This window comes from Prunus dulcis, chromosome 5 (genome assembly GCF_902201215.1).
Source record: "Prunus dulcis chromosome 5, ALMONDv2, whole genome shotgun sequence".
NCBI classification, from domain to species: domain Eukaryota; kingdom Viridiplantae; phylum Streptophyta; class Magnoliopsida; order Rosales; family Rosaceae; genus Prunus; species Prunus dulcis.
The window spans coordinates 18,199,867-18,216,270 of NC_047654.1; the positions used below are offsets into that span (position 1 = coordinate 18,199,867).

The following is a 16,404-nucleotide window of genomic DNA, read 5'->3' on the forward strand; positions in this document are numbered from 1 at the left end:
AAATAATAAAAATTAGTTAGTAAAAGTTGAAGTAATATTAACCCAAAAATATATTGAGTTTTATTACCATATAATTTGAAAAGTCATCTTAATTATTTATGGGAATGTAAATAACATTTCTCATAATAAATCACTATTTTTTGTTTTTTGGCTTATTTGTTGAAATGCCCTCTGTGGTTTTCAAATAGTTTAAGTTTGCCCCCTATGTTCCTTGAACTTCCATTATGTGACCAAAGTTGCCCCATTCAGCTTAAGTGGTATGGGTATTTTGGTAATTTAACCATTAAAAATTAAAAAATTCAAATTAAAAATTAAAAAAGCTTGAAATTATTTTAAATAGGTAAAAAAAAATAAGGAAAAAAAGTCCTTTTTTTAATCCATAATCGTCAACTCCCACCATCTTCTCCCTTATCTCAGCCAGCTCCACCAACCAACCAACCCACACCCAGAAAAAATCCACCCCACCATCTCTTCTCTCTCTCTCTCTCTCTCTCGCTCGTCAACCCCTCCCCCCAATTGTCAAAAGGCTCGTAACCCACAAACAAAATCACTAAATTGACTTCAAATTTCGCATATGTGACAGTCCAAATCTCCCTCGGTGGCTGCCAAAGAAAGAGAAAGAATTGGGAGGAGAGAGACATATGGTGAATTGTTGGTTAGGGTTTGATGATGTTGAAGAGAGGAGGAGAGGGTGGAGGGCGAGTTGGATTTTTAGCTACCAGAGAGAGAGAGAGAGAGAGAAGGAGGAAGAGATACTGGAATTTTTTTTGGTACCTTTGTTTTGACAGAGGAATGGGGAGGAGGAAAGATGTTGTTTGGTTGGTTGGGTAGTGGGGTTGGTTGAGATGAGAGAGAAGGTGGTAGGGCTGACGATTGAGGGAGGAGATATTTTTATCTTAATTCTATTTCTGTTATAAAGAAATGAAGCCCACATAAATAAAACTAGATGGCAATTAGTCAAAAGATGGAGATAAAGTTAGAAGATATTAGTCAAAAGATGAGATAATGATGTTGGGGATAAATCATTATGTCTCCCTTAAAAGCCATTTGCTTTGCCTATAAATAGACATTATATTTGTTTGTAAACATATACGGAAGAGGAAGAGAAGGAAGAAAGAAGGTGAGTGAGTGGATAGGAAATAGAGCAGAGAGAAATTCTCCAAGAGAGAAAATTCAGTAAGCCACACATATTGTAAACACTAAAGTTGTAGCCATATTATTTTATATAGTGAAAAAGTTACTGCTACTGCTCTCCGAGGACGTTGGCATAGCCGAACCTCGTTAAATGCTGTGTCTCATCTACTTTACGTGCAGCTCAATATTTTAGCACATATTCCGTTCATTTTATAACAATTTTAAATAATTTCAAACATTTTTTATATTTATTTTGAATTTTAAATTTATCAAAATACCCATGTCATGTCAACTTATTTTAAGATTTTTATCTGAAAACTAACGTAATGGGGCATCTTGGTCACAAAATGGAAGTTCATGGGGGAAATTGAGTCATTTGAAACGTGAAGGGCAAACTGAGACTATTTGGCTTTTCAACAAATAAGCCCTTATTTTTATTTTTATTTTTATTTTTTTCTGCCGCAAAATCACTCATGTTTGTTTCGTGGGTTATGCATACGGAAAAACTATATGTAAAGAGGAAGCATCCGCGGGAGAACCTGATTCTTGAGTTCCCGATTGTAGCAAATTATGTTATAATACACACAGCATTAGCAGCTGTTGAGGTTCCTCCGAGTCTGGCTGATGGATCTGATATGATCAAAAGGCTCAAAATTGGACTTGGAATTCTAAATTCAAAGGGAAATAGGATAAGAAATGTGGAGTTGCTTGCTGTGGTTGAGTGTTGGGTTTGTGGCCGGGGTTGTGGCGATTTTGGCCGCGGAGGTCCTGGTGGTGTATGTTGTCATCAACAGATTACAACACAAAACCAAACAACACCAAGAGAAAGAAGCCATACAAAAATCTCAAGAAATAGAATCCAAGCCAGACCTACACCCTCGTCGAGCCCTAGAATTCGCTTCCATCAATGAGGTATGTACCACTTACGTATTCATATCAAATGTGTTCCTTCAATTTCTAGTTGTAAAATTATCCCCTGCCTTTCTGTTGGTAGTTTCTTTTTTGCCTTTAAAACTGAACAACAACTACTAAGAAATGAATTCCCAAATTCAATTAACTCTGTGGGAAGTAGGAAGGGCAATTGGAATTGGTACTCTTTATGATCATGAATATCTAAGTTGAATTGATGATATGGAATAATAAAAGAAAAATTAACATGGAAGTTTGAGGGAATATCGAGTTGATTAAATGACAGGCGAATTGTCAATTTGAACAAAGTATATTTTCTACTGTTTCTCCGTTTGGCGCATTTCAAGAATCTTAAGGCTTTATGACTGTCGAAATGTATATAATTGAGAGTAATTGTTTATAATTCTGAAATACAGAAATATGAAAGAGACAAAATAGTATATATATATATATATATATATATATATCAGTCCCGATCTCTTGGACCACAGGAGTCCAAGAGATTGTGGTCACCCACCGTTGGATATTAATCCAATGGTTCAAAATGATATATATATAAATGCAATATGACATAAATGATTATTACCCGATTCAAGTCATAAATGAGTGAACCGTTGAATTTACATCCAACGGTGAGTGACCATAAATCTCTTGGACTACAAGGGTCCAAGAGATCAGGACTGATATATATATATATATATATATTTATATGATAAAATCATGTAATAAAACATTTTGTACTTTATCCAGCTTTCTTCTCAAAACAAGAATCTTTCTAATGAAAAGTTGATCAAACTGAAACAACTAAGGATTATAATAAAGATTTCGTACTAAAGGATGATGATTTCTGTTTCACTTTTAAAATTGAAAGTCATAAACTAGAATGTGTTGATTTGAAACTTTGCTGTGCTCTTTTTTATTTAGCATGAGGCACTGGGAGACGCATATCATCAGCACTTATATTAATTGTCTGAGGTTGCACATTTCCATGTGGTTGACTGAAAGGACAGACAGCTTAGATTTTTATTTTGATCCAAAATTTAGTCTTATTACTGCATAAAACCAAATTACCTTTTGTTTGTACTTTTGCACATTTGGCATTGAATTTTGGGACTTGTCGATTAATTGAAATATATATCCATTTCGGAAAATGAATATGTTTATCCAACTTTTGCTCCCCACTTCCCTCTTTTGAGGAGCTAATCAATCTTCAGCTGTTTCATTGTTCATTTAGGCTTATGTTACTTATACATAATTCATGGCTATGCATTGTGTTGTCTTTTTAGCTTTCCCTCTCATTGTATAGTTTATTTGTTGAGTCTTAGGGAGCAGTTTGGGTTCTAGAACCAGAAAAAGTTCCCAAAAATTGGCAAGAAAAAGCACTGCGAGAGCAAAAGAGAAAGAAGGAATTCTTTGAGGTTTCTCCTGTAAAAAAATATGCAAAAATCAAGAACCAACTACTCATTCTGACAGAATCAGATGGCTCCCAGACAGCTATCCAGTTAAAAGGCTGCACCATTGAAGCTGTTTCCGCAACAAGTCTACCTTCAAGAAAATGGTAACTGGCCTTTGCCTCCATCCTTTTGATAACTTTCCTGGTGTGTTTTAGAATTGGGTTGGGTATTTTGTGGAAGAGGATAGGGTCAAAGGCTTTTCAGCTTCTAACCATTCTTCATCATAGATTTATGTGACAGGTTTCTTTCTTAATCCAGATGTTCTAGTAAAGGACAGTCGTGCTTTATATCCTTGCTATACATTTTTGTCTTACGTCTAATCAGTCTGGAATAGAAGGGTATGGTCATATAAAAAGATAAAACAAGGGGTTATCATTTTTCTTTTTCTCTTTTTAAATTTAATCAAATGGGGATGGTCTTCACTTTAATTATCATTTTAAGAAAATATTTTACTATTTTGCCCAAATTTTCCCATTACAAAGTGCAGTGCCAAAAGTTTTCTGACGATATGAAGTTCCAATATTTATTTTTTAAATATATAAAGTGCCATAATTCCTCTTTTTATTTTGAAAAATAAAATAAAAGTTGTCTGAGTTCTTAGCTATTTACTGTATTTCACTACATTCTTGAATAGGGGTTAACGAACTTAAAATTTCTTTCTGTTCTTAGGGCCAAAAGGTTCCCCATAAAATTGGATAGCAAGTCCACCATAATATACAAAGGAAGTAAAGTCTTTTACATTTATCTTGAAACTTCATGGGAGAAGGAATCATGGTGTAAAGCTCTTCGTCTGGCATCTAGCAATGACAAAGAGAAACTTGATTGGTTCGCAAAGTTGCATGAAGAATTTCGCTGTTACTTGACATTGTTAAATGCAGGATATCCTTCACTCATGAAACACTCTGGAGGGTTCTCTTCTGCTGAACCCGTAGATAGGGAAAATAGAATTGATGGTTCTTCCTCAAAGGTTCGTATGTTCTTGAAAAAAATCACAAAGAAGTATTCTAAGGTTGGTCCAGATAATAAGTTGAGCTGGACTTCATCCTTAGGCCGTGAAGAAAGAAAGATAAGTGAGAAGAATCATACATGTCAGGATTCTATTTCTTTCAGTAGCTTGGTAGATGCTAGTCCACCAGTGAAGAGGGCTAAGAGTTTCACAGAAGGGAATTTGGCAATTCCGCCTTCATCAGCCTTAACTCATTCTGGTAGCCAAAGTCATATATCTGTCATCTCTGATGCGGACTCTGATGAAAAGTTTAGTACTGATGAGGCAACACTTTGTTGGAATTTGTTAATTTCACGGCTCTTCTTTGATGCCAAAAGCAGTGTGGAGATGAAAAAAACCATAAAAGCTCAGATTCAGGTTTACCATATACCATTAAGATTTTATTATTCTGCTAGTGTACATGTATGCACCTTCTCATAATTGCATTGAGGCAGATGCACATCATGCAAAACACATGTAAATTCATACACACACATATGCACAACACATGTAAATTCATACACACACATATGCACACACAATATTTCAGACACACACATTTAGGTTACGTTGACTTATTTATTTTGTAAGGGACCTGCAATTATTGTGTTCATTTCATGTAACTGGGCCTCATTTGGATATCCTGAATTATGATGCGATGATTTGAAGATTTGTTTTAAAAAAAAAAAAAAAAAAAAAAGAGGCTTGGAGTGGATGTGGATATTATAATTGTATATGTGCAAATTCTGGCCATTCTTTTGTGCAATTGCGCATTTCTCTTTTATTATTTGTTTGTCAATGCAGATGTAAATTTTATTTGTTTATGTGATTTTGCCTATGACAGAGGACATTGTCCAATATGAGGACCCCAAGTTACATTGGTGAAGTGATTTGTACAGACATTAATACTGGGAATCTCCCACCTTATATCCATGGTATGAAAGTTCTGCCGACAGACATGAATGATGTATGGGCTTTGGAAGTTGACATTGGATATTATGGTGGTGCGGTGTTAAACGTTGAGACGAGATTGGAAGTCCGGGAACTAGACTTCCAGAAAGGCAGCGAGGATTCAAGTCCAGAATCAGGCTCTGTTAGGGATGCGTCAACCGAACTTCTTGAAGAATTTGAGTATTTCGGGAAGCAGTTAAATCTTGCTGAAGGGACAGCTGATGTGCTAGAGCATAAGGAAGAGTGTGACCCAAAACCTGGTGAGATAAAATTTAGATCAATAATTTTTTTGCGCATTCTGCAATTTTCCATATATACCTTTGAAACCCTTAATTGTTGCTCGCATATATGCAGCCTCTGGGCTCATAATACATTGAGGGTTGTATAGTAGTGGTGTTTCCTAGTAAACAGTTAATGAATGGTGGAGCTCAAAACTTTAACCCATGGGGTATAAATATAATCTTGTTACCTTTAATGCTGATTGCTATAGGTACATCACTCACCTTGAAACATAGTTCATTGAGCATTGGATGATTAAAGCAGCCATGGACTTTGGGTTGCCTATGAGCAAGGGAGCGGGACTTTGGGATTTAGACTTCAAACATCAAGGTTTAAATGGTAGTCTAAAGGCTAGGGATGGAATAAATGTCAAACGGAAGGATATTCAGTTAAATTACATACCCCTAAATGATGAAAATCCGAATAAGATAGATACCTAAACTATATACTATTATAATGTATGATCTATGGAGTAGTTTACCTAGCCTTGCCCAGAAAAGGGTGGAGGGTATAAGGGCAGGAAAAATAGGTAATCCCTTGTTTGGTAGGAGTGGAAAAGTGGAGGGTGAGGCATCCACCATCCCGACGTTTTTTATGCTTGAACCGTTAAGCAGATTGAACAAAGGAAAGTATACAGAAAAGACAGTTCTTTTCTATTATATTAGCATTTTCAACGGTGCAACTCGATGATTTGTGGGCTTGGGACTGGAGTTCCTTCGCAGGGTACACCTTTCCTTTATTGTATGCCAAATAGAAGAAAAGACAGTATACAAGGTTGGGGTTTAGGGGTTGGTAAATAGATGGTTTGTAAATAAACTTTTAAGTGTGATGAGCAGGAAGAAAATAAAGGGTGGTGAAGAAGGAAACAAACAACAGAGATTGGGGAGGGAGGTCCTAAGGGATGACATTTGTTGTTATGAGACTTGACTTAGAAATGGCATTTAAATCCCTAAAATTAAGTGTTAGTGTCGACATTTGAGAAAAATGCATTCCCAAATAACAAATTAAAGAGGCTCATCTCTTACTTTTAGTGAGACCAAAACCTCTCACCTCGACATCTTCTGTTCTATAAGGCTTGTAATTAATGATGAAGTGCTTTTACTGTTTTATCCCGCCATCTTTTCCCACCTCCCTTTAGTTTTGTATTTATTTTGATAGTCACTTCGCTCTTTCCCACCAATATTTCCAAGTTTTAAAATTAAAATCTTTCAAATCATATTGCTCTATCAGCCCTGATTGTTTTTTGTTCCTCTTTAGAATTCAAGCTTTTCCTTTTAGGTAATGCTATTGCTGGAAAAAATTGTAATTAAATCTTTTAAAGGGGGTGGGGTAAGCATTTTGACAGATGATAATAGAAGCACTCTTAATTTTATTTGCATCTATCACAAATAGTAGAGCTGATATATTAGAGTTGATGTTTTCTTCCCTTAAAAAAACACTTACGTACATGTATGATCATTCTCTTATCCGTATCTAAATGATGCACCCTTTGAATGGCACTGGTGGAGCTTTAAAAATTGCCAAAATGCGCTTGTTCGTTGGTTAGGTTTTAGTTCGGTGTTGGGCCCATACTGCTCACTGTATTGACAAGTTCGGTGAGCACTGTCGCCGGACGAACACCGACAGAAGATGGGTGTTCGCGAACAAATTGGTCCACCGAAATTGCAGTCCGGGTGGGTTGGTTTGGGCGAGAGGTGGAGCAGTGGTCTGCAAGGTGGAGGTGAATTGCGAAACTGCGATTGTGATAGAGGTAGCATGGTGGAACTGAGATGGAGATTCTAAGACTGCAATTGACTAGAGGAGAGAGAGAGAGAGAGAGGGAGAGAGAGAGAGAGAGAGAGAGAGAGAGTGTGTGTGTGTGTGTGTGTGTGGCGGAGGCAGGTTGATGAAGATAGAGGAATATTATTACTCCAGATTTTGAAGATCTAATCTAGTGTACGGATCTGATAGGGCAGGACCTAGTGAAGTGAATGCCAGCCAATGGAACGGAGCCATGTGGAAATGTAAGTTTTGAATAAGAAGAATAAAATATAGTCATATTGCTTCGGTTGGAAATAACATTGATTCAGGAGTTTTAAGATCGATTTTTTTGACCCATTCAACCGGTTCAGTTTGGCCAGTTCTCTTGATTTTGCTGTAGAAGTGTCCACCCTCAACTGCCCAGAACTTGAGAGTTAAAACCTAAACTTTAAACTCTAAATGGCAATTTCACACCTTAAGATAACCAATCATGTGGGAAACCGCATCTAAAACTACAATAATAACAATAATTGAGGTGTTGTTTGACCCTCCAAATGATGCATTTTGAACGGCACAATGTCCGGATACGGACATAACTACCCAAAAAAAATTTCTATATCCATGGACAGGTGATCTAATGAGGGCCACTCAGTAATGTGGTTCCAATAGTTCCAATCGTGCACTTTTTAGGTTCATTTAGAATATCATTCTTGCAAAAGGTCTGCTATCTATAGGCTTGTAGTAGAGAATGAAAGAAACCTTCAAGCATATTCACAGGAACTTAAAGCATGCAATTATTTCCAATTTGACATTAGCTAAATATTATTTCCAATTCAATTTCACACCACAGTAAAAGCTTCAAGTTATATAATGGCAGTTCAACCTGAAACGTTCCGTTGCAGATGGATCAAAGAGCTCTAAGAGCAATATGTCTTCATCAAATTATGGATCCAGGTGGAAGTCACTTCTAAATTCCATTGCCAAACAAGTTTCACAGGTTTGTAGATGGGCTATCTGACCTATATGTGTACCATAGACTTTTTTGTTTCTATGGCTTGATTCCATGCGAAACATGGCTATTGCTTATCTCCATAATAGCTGTCCCTTCATTGAGGCAGATATTTGGTGGTTAGTTTTTTGTTTTGAGCAATAATGTGTGTATTTGAGTTGGCCCTTTTTCTCTGTAGCATCATCTTATAAGACATGACAGTAGAGAGAGACGATTAGACCACGAAGAGTAAACCAACTGTTGGATAGTTGAGTTGTATCCAAGTATCTGGAAAAAAAGTTTGAGCGTAGTCATTTGAAAATTGAGTTTGTATTTTCTAGAGAGGGGCATCGCCAAAGGGATTTATAATCACGAATCGATACTGGTTATAAGTTTCTTTGAGTTAATGTGTTTGTCATCTGGACTCTCTCTCTCTCTCCCCACCTCTCCCCCCCCTCCCCCTATTTATATGTGTATGTATTCATACAAAAAAAAAAAAAAAAGGTTATTTATCACAAGAGCTTCTGCAGTTCACTGACTGACTGATTATATCTAACTAAAGGTGCCTCTCTCTTTGGAAATAAGAATAGCATCCCTTCGAGGAACACTGCGGTTACATATCAAGCCACCTCCTTCAGACCGGTTATGGTTTGCCTTCACATCCATGCCTGATATAGATTTCAGCCTGGACTCGTCAGTGGGAGACCACAAGATTACTAGTGGACGCATAGCTTTGTTTCTGATCAGTCGACTTAAGGTACATTCCATCTTCGCTAATTTTCCTTCTATTACTTTTTTGATCTCAAAACATGCCTACAACTCAAGCATGAGACACCATGATTGTTACTTTGTTGTCTAACTACTTAATGTCACCTTAGTTTAAACATGGTTCTAATATCTCTCTTATTTTTCAAATATAAGCTCGTAAATAAGTTATTGTTGCTTTCGGAAAGATCTATCTATAAGTGTATTAAGGCTACTAAGCTCAGCTCAACAGAACGCCTTTTCACCATAAATTTATGGTTTTATCTTTTATCCTTTTTTGTTACTGTGTAGCTACTCTCTGTCGTTCCAATGTTTTGATTTGATGAAGCAGGATAGGGAAGTATTTTCCCTTCCATCGATCTTAAACTTTGAGCATCTTTTTTGCAAATATTTTTCTAGTGTCAATCTTATGCTTAGATTTTTCGCTAAAAAAACTCAAGTGATATGTGGAAGCAACAAATATTGCTAGGTGCTTCTGCTGAAGCTTCATTTTACTTGTACAGACAGCAATCCGAGAAACTCTAGTTCTTCCAAACTTCGAAAGTGTATGCATACCATGGATGCTAGCAGAAAAGGATGATTGGTTACCCCGAACGGTTGCTCCTTTCATATGGCTTAACCAAGAATGCGTGAATGATCCCACCACTGTATGTGAAGTACCCATCTGCCAACCTACTGAAGGAAAATACAAGACAGAAGCTAACAAGGGAACCTCCAGTGATCATTCACAACCCAAGGATAAAAAACTCAAGAAGGCCGAGTCTATTGGACAGCCAATTGGTGAATCCTCAGATGCATTAGTCTTTTCAGCGAGTTCCAATGATCCGTCAGCTGGGAGTACTGATGCGACTATTCAAGAATTGAGAACCCCTTTATTGGGGAATGGTGAACCACAAGACACTTTCAAACACAAGCTAGGGGAGACACCAGAGAGTCAATCACCATCACCATCGAGGTCTACTATATTGTTGGATAAAGAGAATCATACCATTGAAGAAGATGAATCAAGGCGAAAGAGAATGGGGAGAAAAGCAAGGATGCTTGATCTGGGGAAGAAGATGGGGGAGAAATTGGAAGAAAAGAGGCGGCACATTGAGGAGAAGAGTAGAAACATCGTTGAGAAGATGAGAGGACCATGAAACAGCCGGCGTAAGAGACATAGTTGCATTGTTGATAGTTGTTGCATAAATTATTTGTATATTTTTTTCAGTTGTCTAAAATGCCTTGAGTACGGAAATCTTTTCATATTCTTGCTTGCAGAACTGGGACTGTTTGCACTTGCACAGCTGTTCTGCGGATGTTTTAGCTTGAAGTCATCCGTTCCTGTTGTAAGTTTTACAGAGCAATAGGAGAGAATTTACCTTATGCATTAGCTAACATTGTAAGCCAAGTTCTTTTAACATACCATCACCCCCATGCGAGATTTTGACTCAAGCCTTGGGCATTCTCTTAATAAGGGGAAAAAATGTGTTGAAGAGCGAGTTGGGGAGGGTTTGGGCCAACAAGTTAACAAGTTATTTTCCATGAGGTCTGGAGTGGAAGTTAGTGGGGTGGTGGGGTGATGCGTTTGTGGAGCTTGGGGAAGGTGGAGGTTATGCCTGTTGGGAATGGGCCGGGTAGGTTTTTTTTACTTTTGAAGTTTATGGAGTGATTGTTTAAATTTTTTTTGGACGAACTACAAAAGACCTCCTAAATTATATTCATAGTACCTTTGGTGACATTAACAAATATATACTGAAATTCCCAGAAAACATACAATTTATCCCCTCCGTTACCTAAACCGTTAATGAATTTGTGAAATGCATACGTGGCAAAAATTAACCCCATTTTTTGATGACATGGACTTCCATGTGGACAAAAAATGAAATTATTGTATTATTTAAATTAATAAAAAAATGAAATTAAAATATAAAATTATTATTATTTTTTAAAAATAACCCAACAAATCCTAACATCCACCACCAGCACAACCTATCTTGACCCAACCTCCCCAACCCACCCTCTGCACCACCACATCACCCACCATTGCATCACCACCCTCACAAGAACGTCAGGTGTTACAGTCGAAGAGGGGGGACGCGGGGTGTGGTGTGGAGTTTTGGTGCAGCTTGAGTTTGGTTTTTGGGTGGTACAGTAGGCGAAATGGTGGGGTTGTGGCTTCATGTTTGTGGGTTGCAGTGGGGGATGTTTTAGAAGATATTTTGTGTCCCTTTGAATTCCCAATCTCTAATATGAATTCTCATATTTTTTTCCCATCAAATTGCCCACAACTAGCCTTTGACTCAGCCAACCCTAGATGGTATATACTATATTGTTGAAATGGTTCAGTTTTTTCCATTTACGTTTTAGCAAATCTTTTGTATCCCTTTAAATCCCCAATCTCTAACTTGCATTCTCATATTTTTCCCCATCAAATTGACAACTCCTTGCCTTTGCCTCAGCCAACCCTAGCTCATGGTACAGGCTGGTATTGTAGAAATGGTTCAATATTTCTCATTTATGTTTTAGCAGAAATTTGGTGTCCCTTTGAATCCCTAGTCTCTACTATGAATTCTCATATTTTTTTTCCCATCAAATTGACCACTCCTAGCCTTGCCTTAGCCAACCTTAACTCACAGTACATACTGATATTGTTGAAATGGTTCATTTTTTTTCATTTATGTTTTAGCAGATCTTTTTGTGTCCTATTGAATCCTCAATCTCTAATGTGAATTCACACATTTTTTACCCATCAAATTGAAAACTCCTAGCCTTTGCATCAACCAACCCTAGCTCACGGTAAAGATCGGTGTTAGTGAACCAGTTCAAATTTTTTCATTTATGTTTTAGCAGATATTTTGTATCCCTTTTATCCTTAATCTCTAATATGAATTGTCATATTTTTTCCCCATCAAATTGACAACTCCTATCCTTTGCCTCAGCCCACCCTAGCTCAAGGTACAGACTGGGATTGATGAAATGGTTTAGTTTTTTTTTTTTTTTCATTTATGTTTTAACAAATCTTTTGTGTTTCTTTGAATCTTCAATCTCTACTTTTAATTCTCACATTTATTCCATCAAATTGGCCACTCCTAGCATTTGCGTCACCCAACCCTAGCTCCCGGTATAGATTAGTATAGTTGAAATGGTTCAATTTTTTGCGTTATCAGATATATAGGTATTTTACACTAACTTTTCGGGTAAGATATGATGTTTTAAGAAAAATAGGCTTTTTCTCAATAAGTTACGGGTAAGATATTGCGTTCTTAGATATACAGGCATTTTACACTATAACTTACTGGTAAGATATGGTGTTTTCAGAAAAAATAGGCTATTCACTCAATAAATTATGGGTAAGATATTGCGTTATCAAATATATAGGCATTTTAAACCATAACTTACCGGTAAAATATGGTGTTTTAAGAAAAATAGGTTTTTCACTCAATAAAATACAGGTAAGATATTGCTTTCTCATATATATATGCATTTTACACTATAACTTACCGGTAAGAGATGGTGTTTTAAGAAAAATAGGCTTTTCACTCAATAAATTATGGGTAAGATATTGCGTTCTCAGATATATGATCACTTTATGCTATAAATTGCCGGTAAGATATGGAGTTTTCAAAAAAATAGGCTATTAACTCAATAAATTACGAGTAAGATATTGCGTTCTCAGATATATATGCATTTTACACTATAACTTACCGATACGATATGGTGTTTTCAGAAAAATAGGCTATTCACTCAATAAATTAAGGATAAGATATTACGCTCTCAGATGTATATGCATTTCACACTATAACTTATTGATAAGATATGTTGATTTCAGAAAAATAGGCTTTTCACTCAATAAATTATGGGTAAGATATTGCGTTATCAGATATATAGGCACTTTATACTATAACTTACTGGTAAGATATGGTGTTTTAAGAAAAATAGGATTTTCACTCAATAAATTATGGGTAAGATATTGTATTCTCAGATATATAGGCATTTTACACTATAACTTGTTGGCGAGATATATATCCTAGTCCTATTAGGATATTTCTTTCTTATTCTATTGGGTTTTTGTATAGATATTATGTAATTAGGACTTTTTCTTATTTCCTAGTATAACCCTACTAGGGTTTGTAACCTTGTATTATAAATACCTTATTTCAGAGAATGAAATATATCTGAAATATTCTACCCATATTGTTTGACTTGGTATCAGAGCAAGGTTTCTGGTGACCTGTGTGTGTTGTGCCCACTCATATTCTACTGTGTGCCCTAATTCATTTTAGGGTTCTTGTGCCCGTGTTTGTGCTATGTTTGTCGTATCTGCTTCGTGTTGTGTTTTTTTTTTTCCGTTGCTATCATGGGTGATGATTCGAAAGCCATGGTGAGTGCTAGTGCGTTTGCAACAAAGAAGGAACATCCCTCATGTGATTACTCTACCCCGATTACTTCTGACAAATTGGATGACAACAATTATGCCTCTTGGTCTCGTGGTGTGCGTATTACAATTACTAGTCGTCGTATGGCAAGTTGGATCAATGGGAAGAAGCCTGCTCTATCTTCAGATTCTGCTGCCTATGTCAAATGGGAAGAAGATAATTGCCTGGTGCAGTCATGGCTTCTCAATTCCATGACTAAGCTAGTTCGTGCCTTGTTTGAACATGGTGATACTGCTTTTGATATATGGGAGGCCGCCCGGAAGACCTATATTGTGACTCAGAATAGTTCTCGGTTGTTTCAACTCCGTCGGCAGTTCATACTTACATGTCAGAATGATAATCTGTCAAAGTGTTCTATGAAAAACTCCATGCTATGTGGTAGGAGATTGATTGTCTGTGTCCACATGAGTTTAGTTGTGTTGATGATGGGGGTCGTCGTCTGAAAGAAGTTGAAGCCGATCGAGTTTATGATTTTCTTGGAGGACTTGATCCACCGTATGATGGTGTCCGTAGCCGTATCCTTGCTCTTAGTCCTGTCCCACCCCCTCTCGAAGCCTATGCCATGGTCATGGAGGAAGACATCCGTCAGTCCGCTATGCTTGGAAGAGGTTCAATGGCCCTCAAAGTTGACCCAACACGTCAACAACTGGTCACACAACATGACATGACCGATCGCTCTTTATCCAGAAAATTTTCTTCTTCTGCTGGGTCTCATCCTTCTGGCTCCACCCCTAGCTTTCTTGATAGTCCTCCTAAGTGTCGTCATTGTAATGGGAATCATTACTCTAAGAAGTGTTTTAAGGAGCATGGTTATCCCGATTGGTTTGCCGATTAAAAAGTTCGTATGTACAGTCCCAATGCCGCTTGCACTATGACTTAAGATGAGGCCCGTCCTCCGGCCTCGTTTGCAAATCTATGTGCTTTCGATACCATGCCAGGTATGGGTTCTAATACTTGGATAATTGACACTGGTGCTTCTGATCAGATGACTTATAATGATAATATGTTTGATGAGTTGTCTCATAACCTTAGTAACCCCTATATTACTAGTGCTAATGGTTTACCTTCCCCAGTTACCCGTGAAGGTACCATCCACCTCACTCATTCTTTACCTCTGTCCCATGCACTCTTGATTCTAAATATTCATTGCAATTTTTTTATCTGTTGGGCATTTACTTGATACACTTAATGCTTTTGCTACTTTCTATTCTACCCATTGTTTTTTCCAGGATCTCAAGACTCACTAGAAGATTGGGCATGGTAAACGGATAGGGGGGGGGGTTGTATTACTTACAGTTACCGACTGCAGCAGTTCGTGGTTGTGTAGCTAATAAAGTCCAGAGTGGCAGTGTCAAAGACAAGCAACAACTTTGCCTGTGGCATCGTCGCTTAGGACATCCGTCATTTGGTTATCTTAAACATTTGTTTCCTTCATTATTTAGTTCGTGTGATGAGCCTAGCTTCAAATGTGAGACTTGTATAATGGCCAAGAGCCACCGTACTGTTTTTCCCTTGAGTAATAATAAAGCTGCATTAACTTTTGAGTTAGTACATTCTGATGTATGGGGCCTTGCCCTTGTAACTTCTCATGGTTTCCGTTGGTTTGTCACGTTCATTGATGACTGCACTCGCTTAACATGGGTATATTTTATGAAGCATAAACATGATGTTGCCTCTATTCTTCCTATTTTTTGTGCTCTGGTGTCTACTCATTTTCATGCTAGTGTTAAAGTATTTCGGACTGATAATGGAGGTGAATATGTGAATCATAATTTGACCCAGTTCTTCCGTGATTAAGGTAACATTCACCAAACTACCACTCCATTCACTCCTTAACAGAATGGTGTGCCTGAATGTAAGAATCGTCAGTTACTTAAAGTTGCCCGTTCCCTTATGTTGGATATGTCTGTTCCCCATCATTTTGGGGACATGGTGTTTTGGCCGCTGCCTATTTGATTAACCATACTACTAGTAGGGTTCTGAATTTCAAGACTCCGCTTGATGTGTTATGTACCCATACTACTCTGGTTTCGGTCTCTAAGCTACCTCTAAAGGTGTTTGGGTGTGTTGCTTATGTTTATGTCTACTCTCATCAACGGAGTAAACTTGATCCGTGTGCTCTCCGCTGCGTCTTCATTGGCTATTATACCACTTAGAAGGGTTACAAGTGCTATCACCCTCCTTGCGATCGATCACCAAGCAATCTACCTGAAACAGACCGGTCGGTCCGACGGTGACGACCGGCCGCACGCCTCAATGACTGATGACTGCCAGGAAACGACCGGTCTCCCAGAAGAAGCGACCGGTCACCAAGCAATCTGCCTGGAACCGATCGGTCGCTCAGAAGGTAACGACTGCTTGCCAGTTGAATTTTTGGACAATTTGCTCCTTGCGAGAAGAATGTGACAATGATACTAGTGACTCTTGTGAAGATGAGATCGATAGAAGACCCCCCTCTGCCCCAATCAACTCGTGATAATGATGAGGTACTTTCTAATGATGTGTCTACTTATTCATTACCCCCATGCACTACTCATGGTAAACCTAAAGTACAATACTCTCCTGATATACACGCCAAATCTAGATACCCCATTAACCATTATGTGTCAACTCATCGTTTATCTAGGTCATATGCATCATATCTGTGTCAATTATCTAGTGTATGCGTACTAACTAAATTGCAGGATGCTCTATCTGATCAAAAATGGGTGGATGCAATGCATATTGAGACGGAAGCCTTGAACAATAATGCCACTTGGGAGCTAGTTCCTTTACCGAAAG

General features: G+C 37.7%; 1 protein-coding gene across 3 annotated transcripts; it reads left to right on the forward strand.

Annotated features, from left to right (window-relative positions):
- The first annotated feature begins 1,620 nt into the window (after positions 1-1,620).
- On the forward strand, positions 1,621-10,577 carry LOC117627581. 3 transcript variants are annotated; one of them, XM_034359729.1, is made up of 8 exons: positions 1,621-2,046; positions 3,369-3,601; positions 4,167-4,860; positions 5,327-5,693; positions 8,355-8,449; positions 9,003-9,197; positions 9,709-10,354; positions 10,466-10,577. In XM_034359729.1, the coding sequence occupies exons 1-7, from the start codon at positions 1,831-1,833 to the stop codon at positions 10,342-10,344; spliced, it is 2,436 nt and encodes an 811-aa protein (XP_034215620.1). In that variant the 5' UTR covers positions 1,621-1,830; the 3' UTR covers positions 10,345-10,354; positions 10,466-10,577. The 3 variants fall into 3 exon arrangements, with proteins under 3 accessions (XP_034215620.1, XP_034215619.1, XP_034215621.1); XM_034359728.1 differs by having other exon boundaries at positions 9,709-10,577; XM_034359730.1 differs by lacking the exon at positions 8,355-8,449 and having other exon boundaries at positions 9,031-9,197; positions 9,709-10,577.
- The last annotated feature ends 5,827 nt before the right edge of the window (positions 10,578-16,404 follow it).

Excerpts from the sequence above, each read along its gene's own strand:
- LOC117627581 (XM_034359728.1), top strand. The coding sequence starts at position 1,831 with ATGTGGAGTTGCTTGCTGTGGTTGAGTGTTGGGTTTGTGGCCGGGGTT. Across the intron at positions 8,450-9,002 it reads TTGCCAAACAAGTTTCACAG|GTGCCTCTCTCTTTGGAAAT; the intron begins GTTTGTAGATGG and ends ATCTAACTAAAG. Across the intron at positions 9,198-9,708 it reads TTCTGATCAGTCGACTTAAG|ACAGCAATCCGAGAAACTCT; the intron begins GTACATTCCATC and ends TTACTTGTACAG.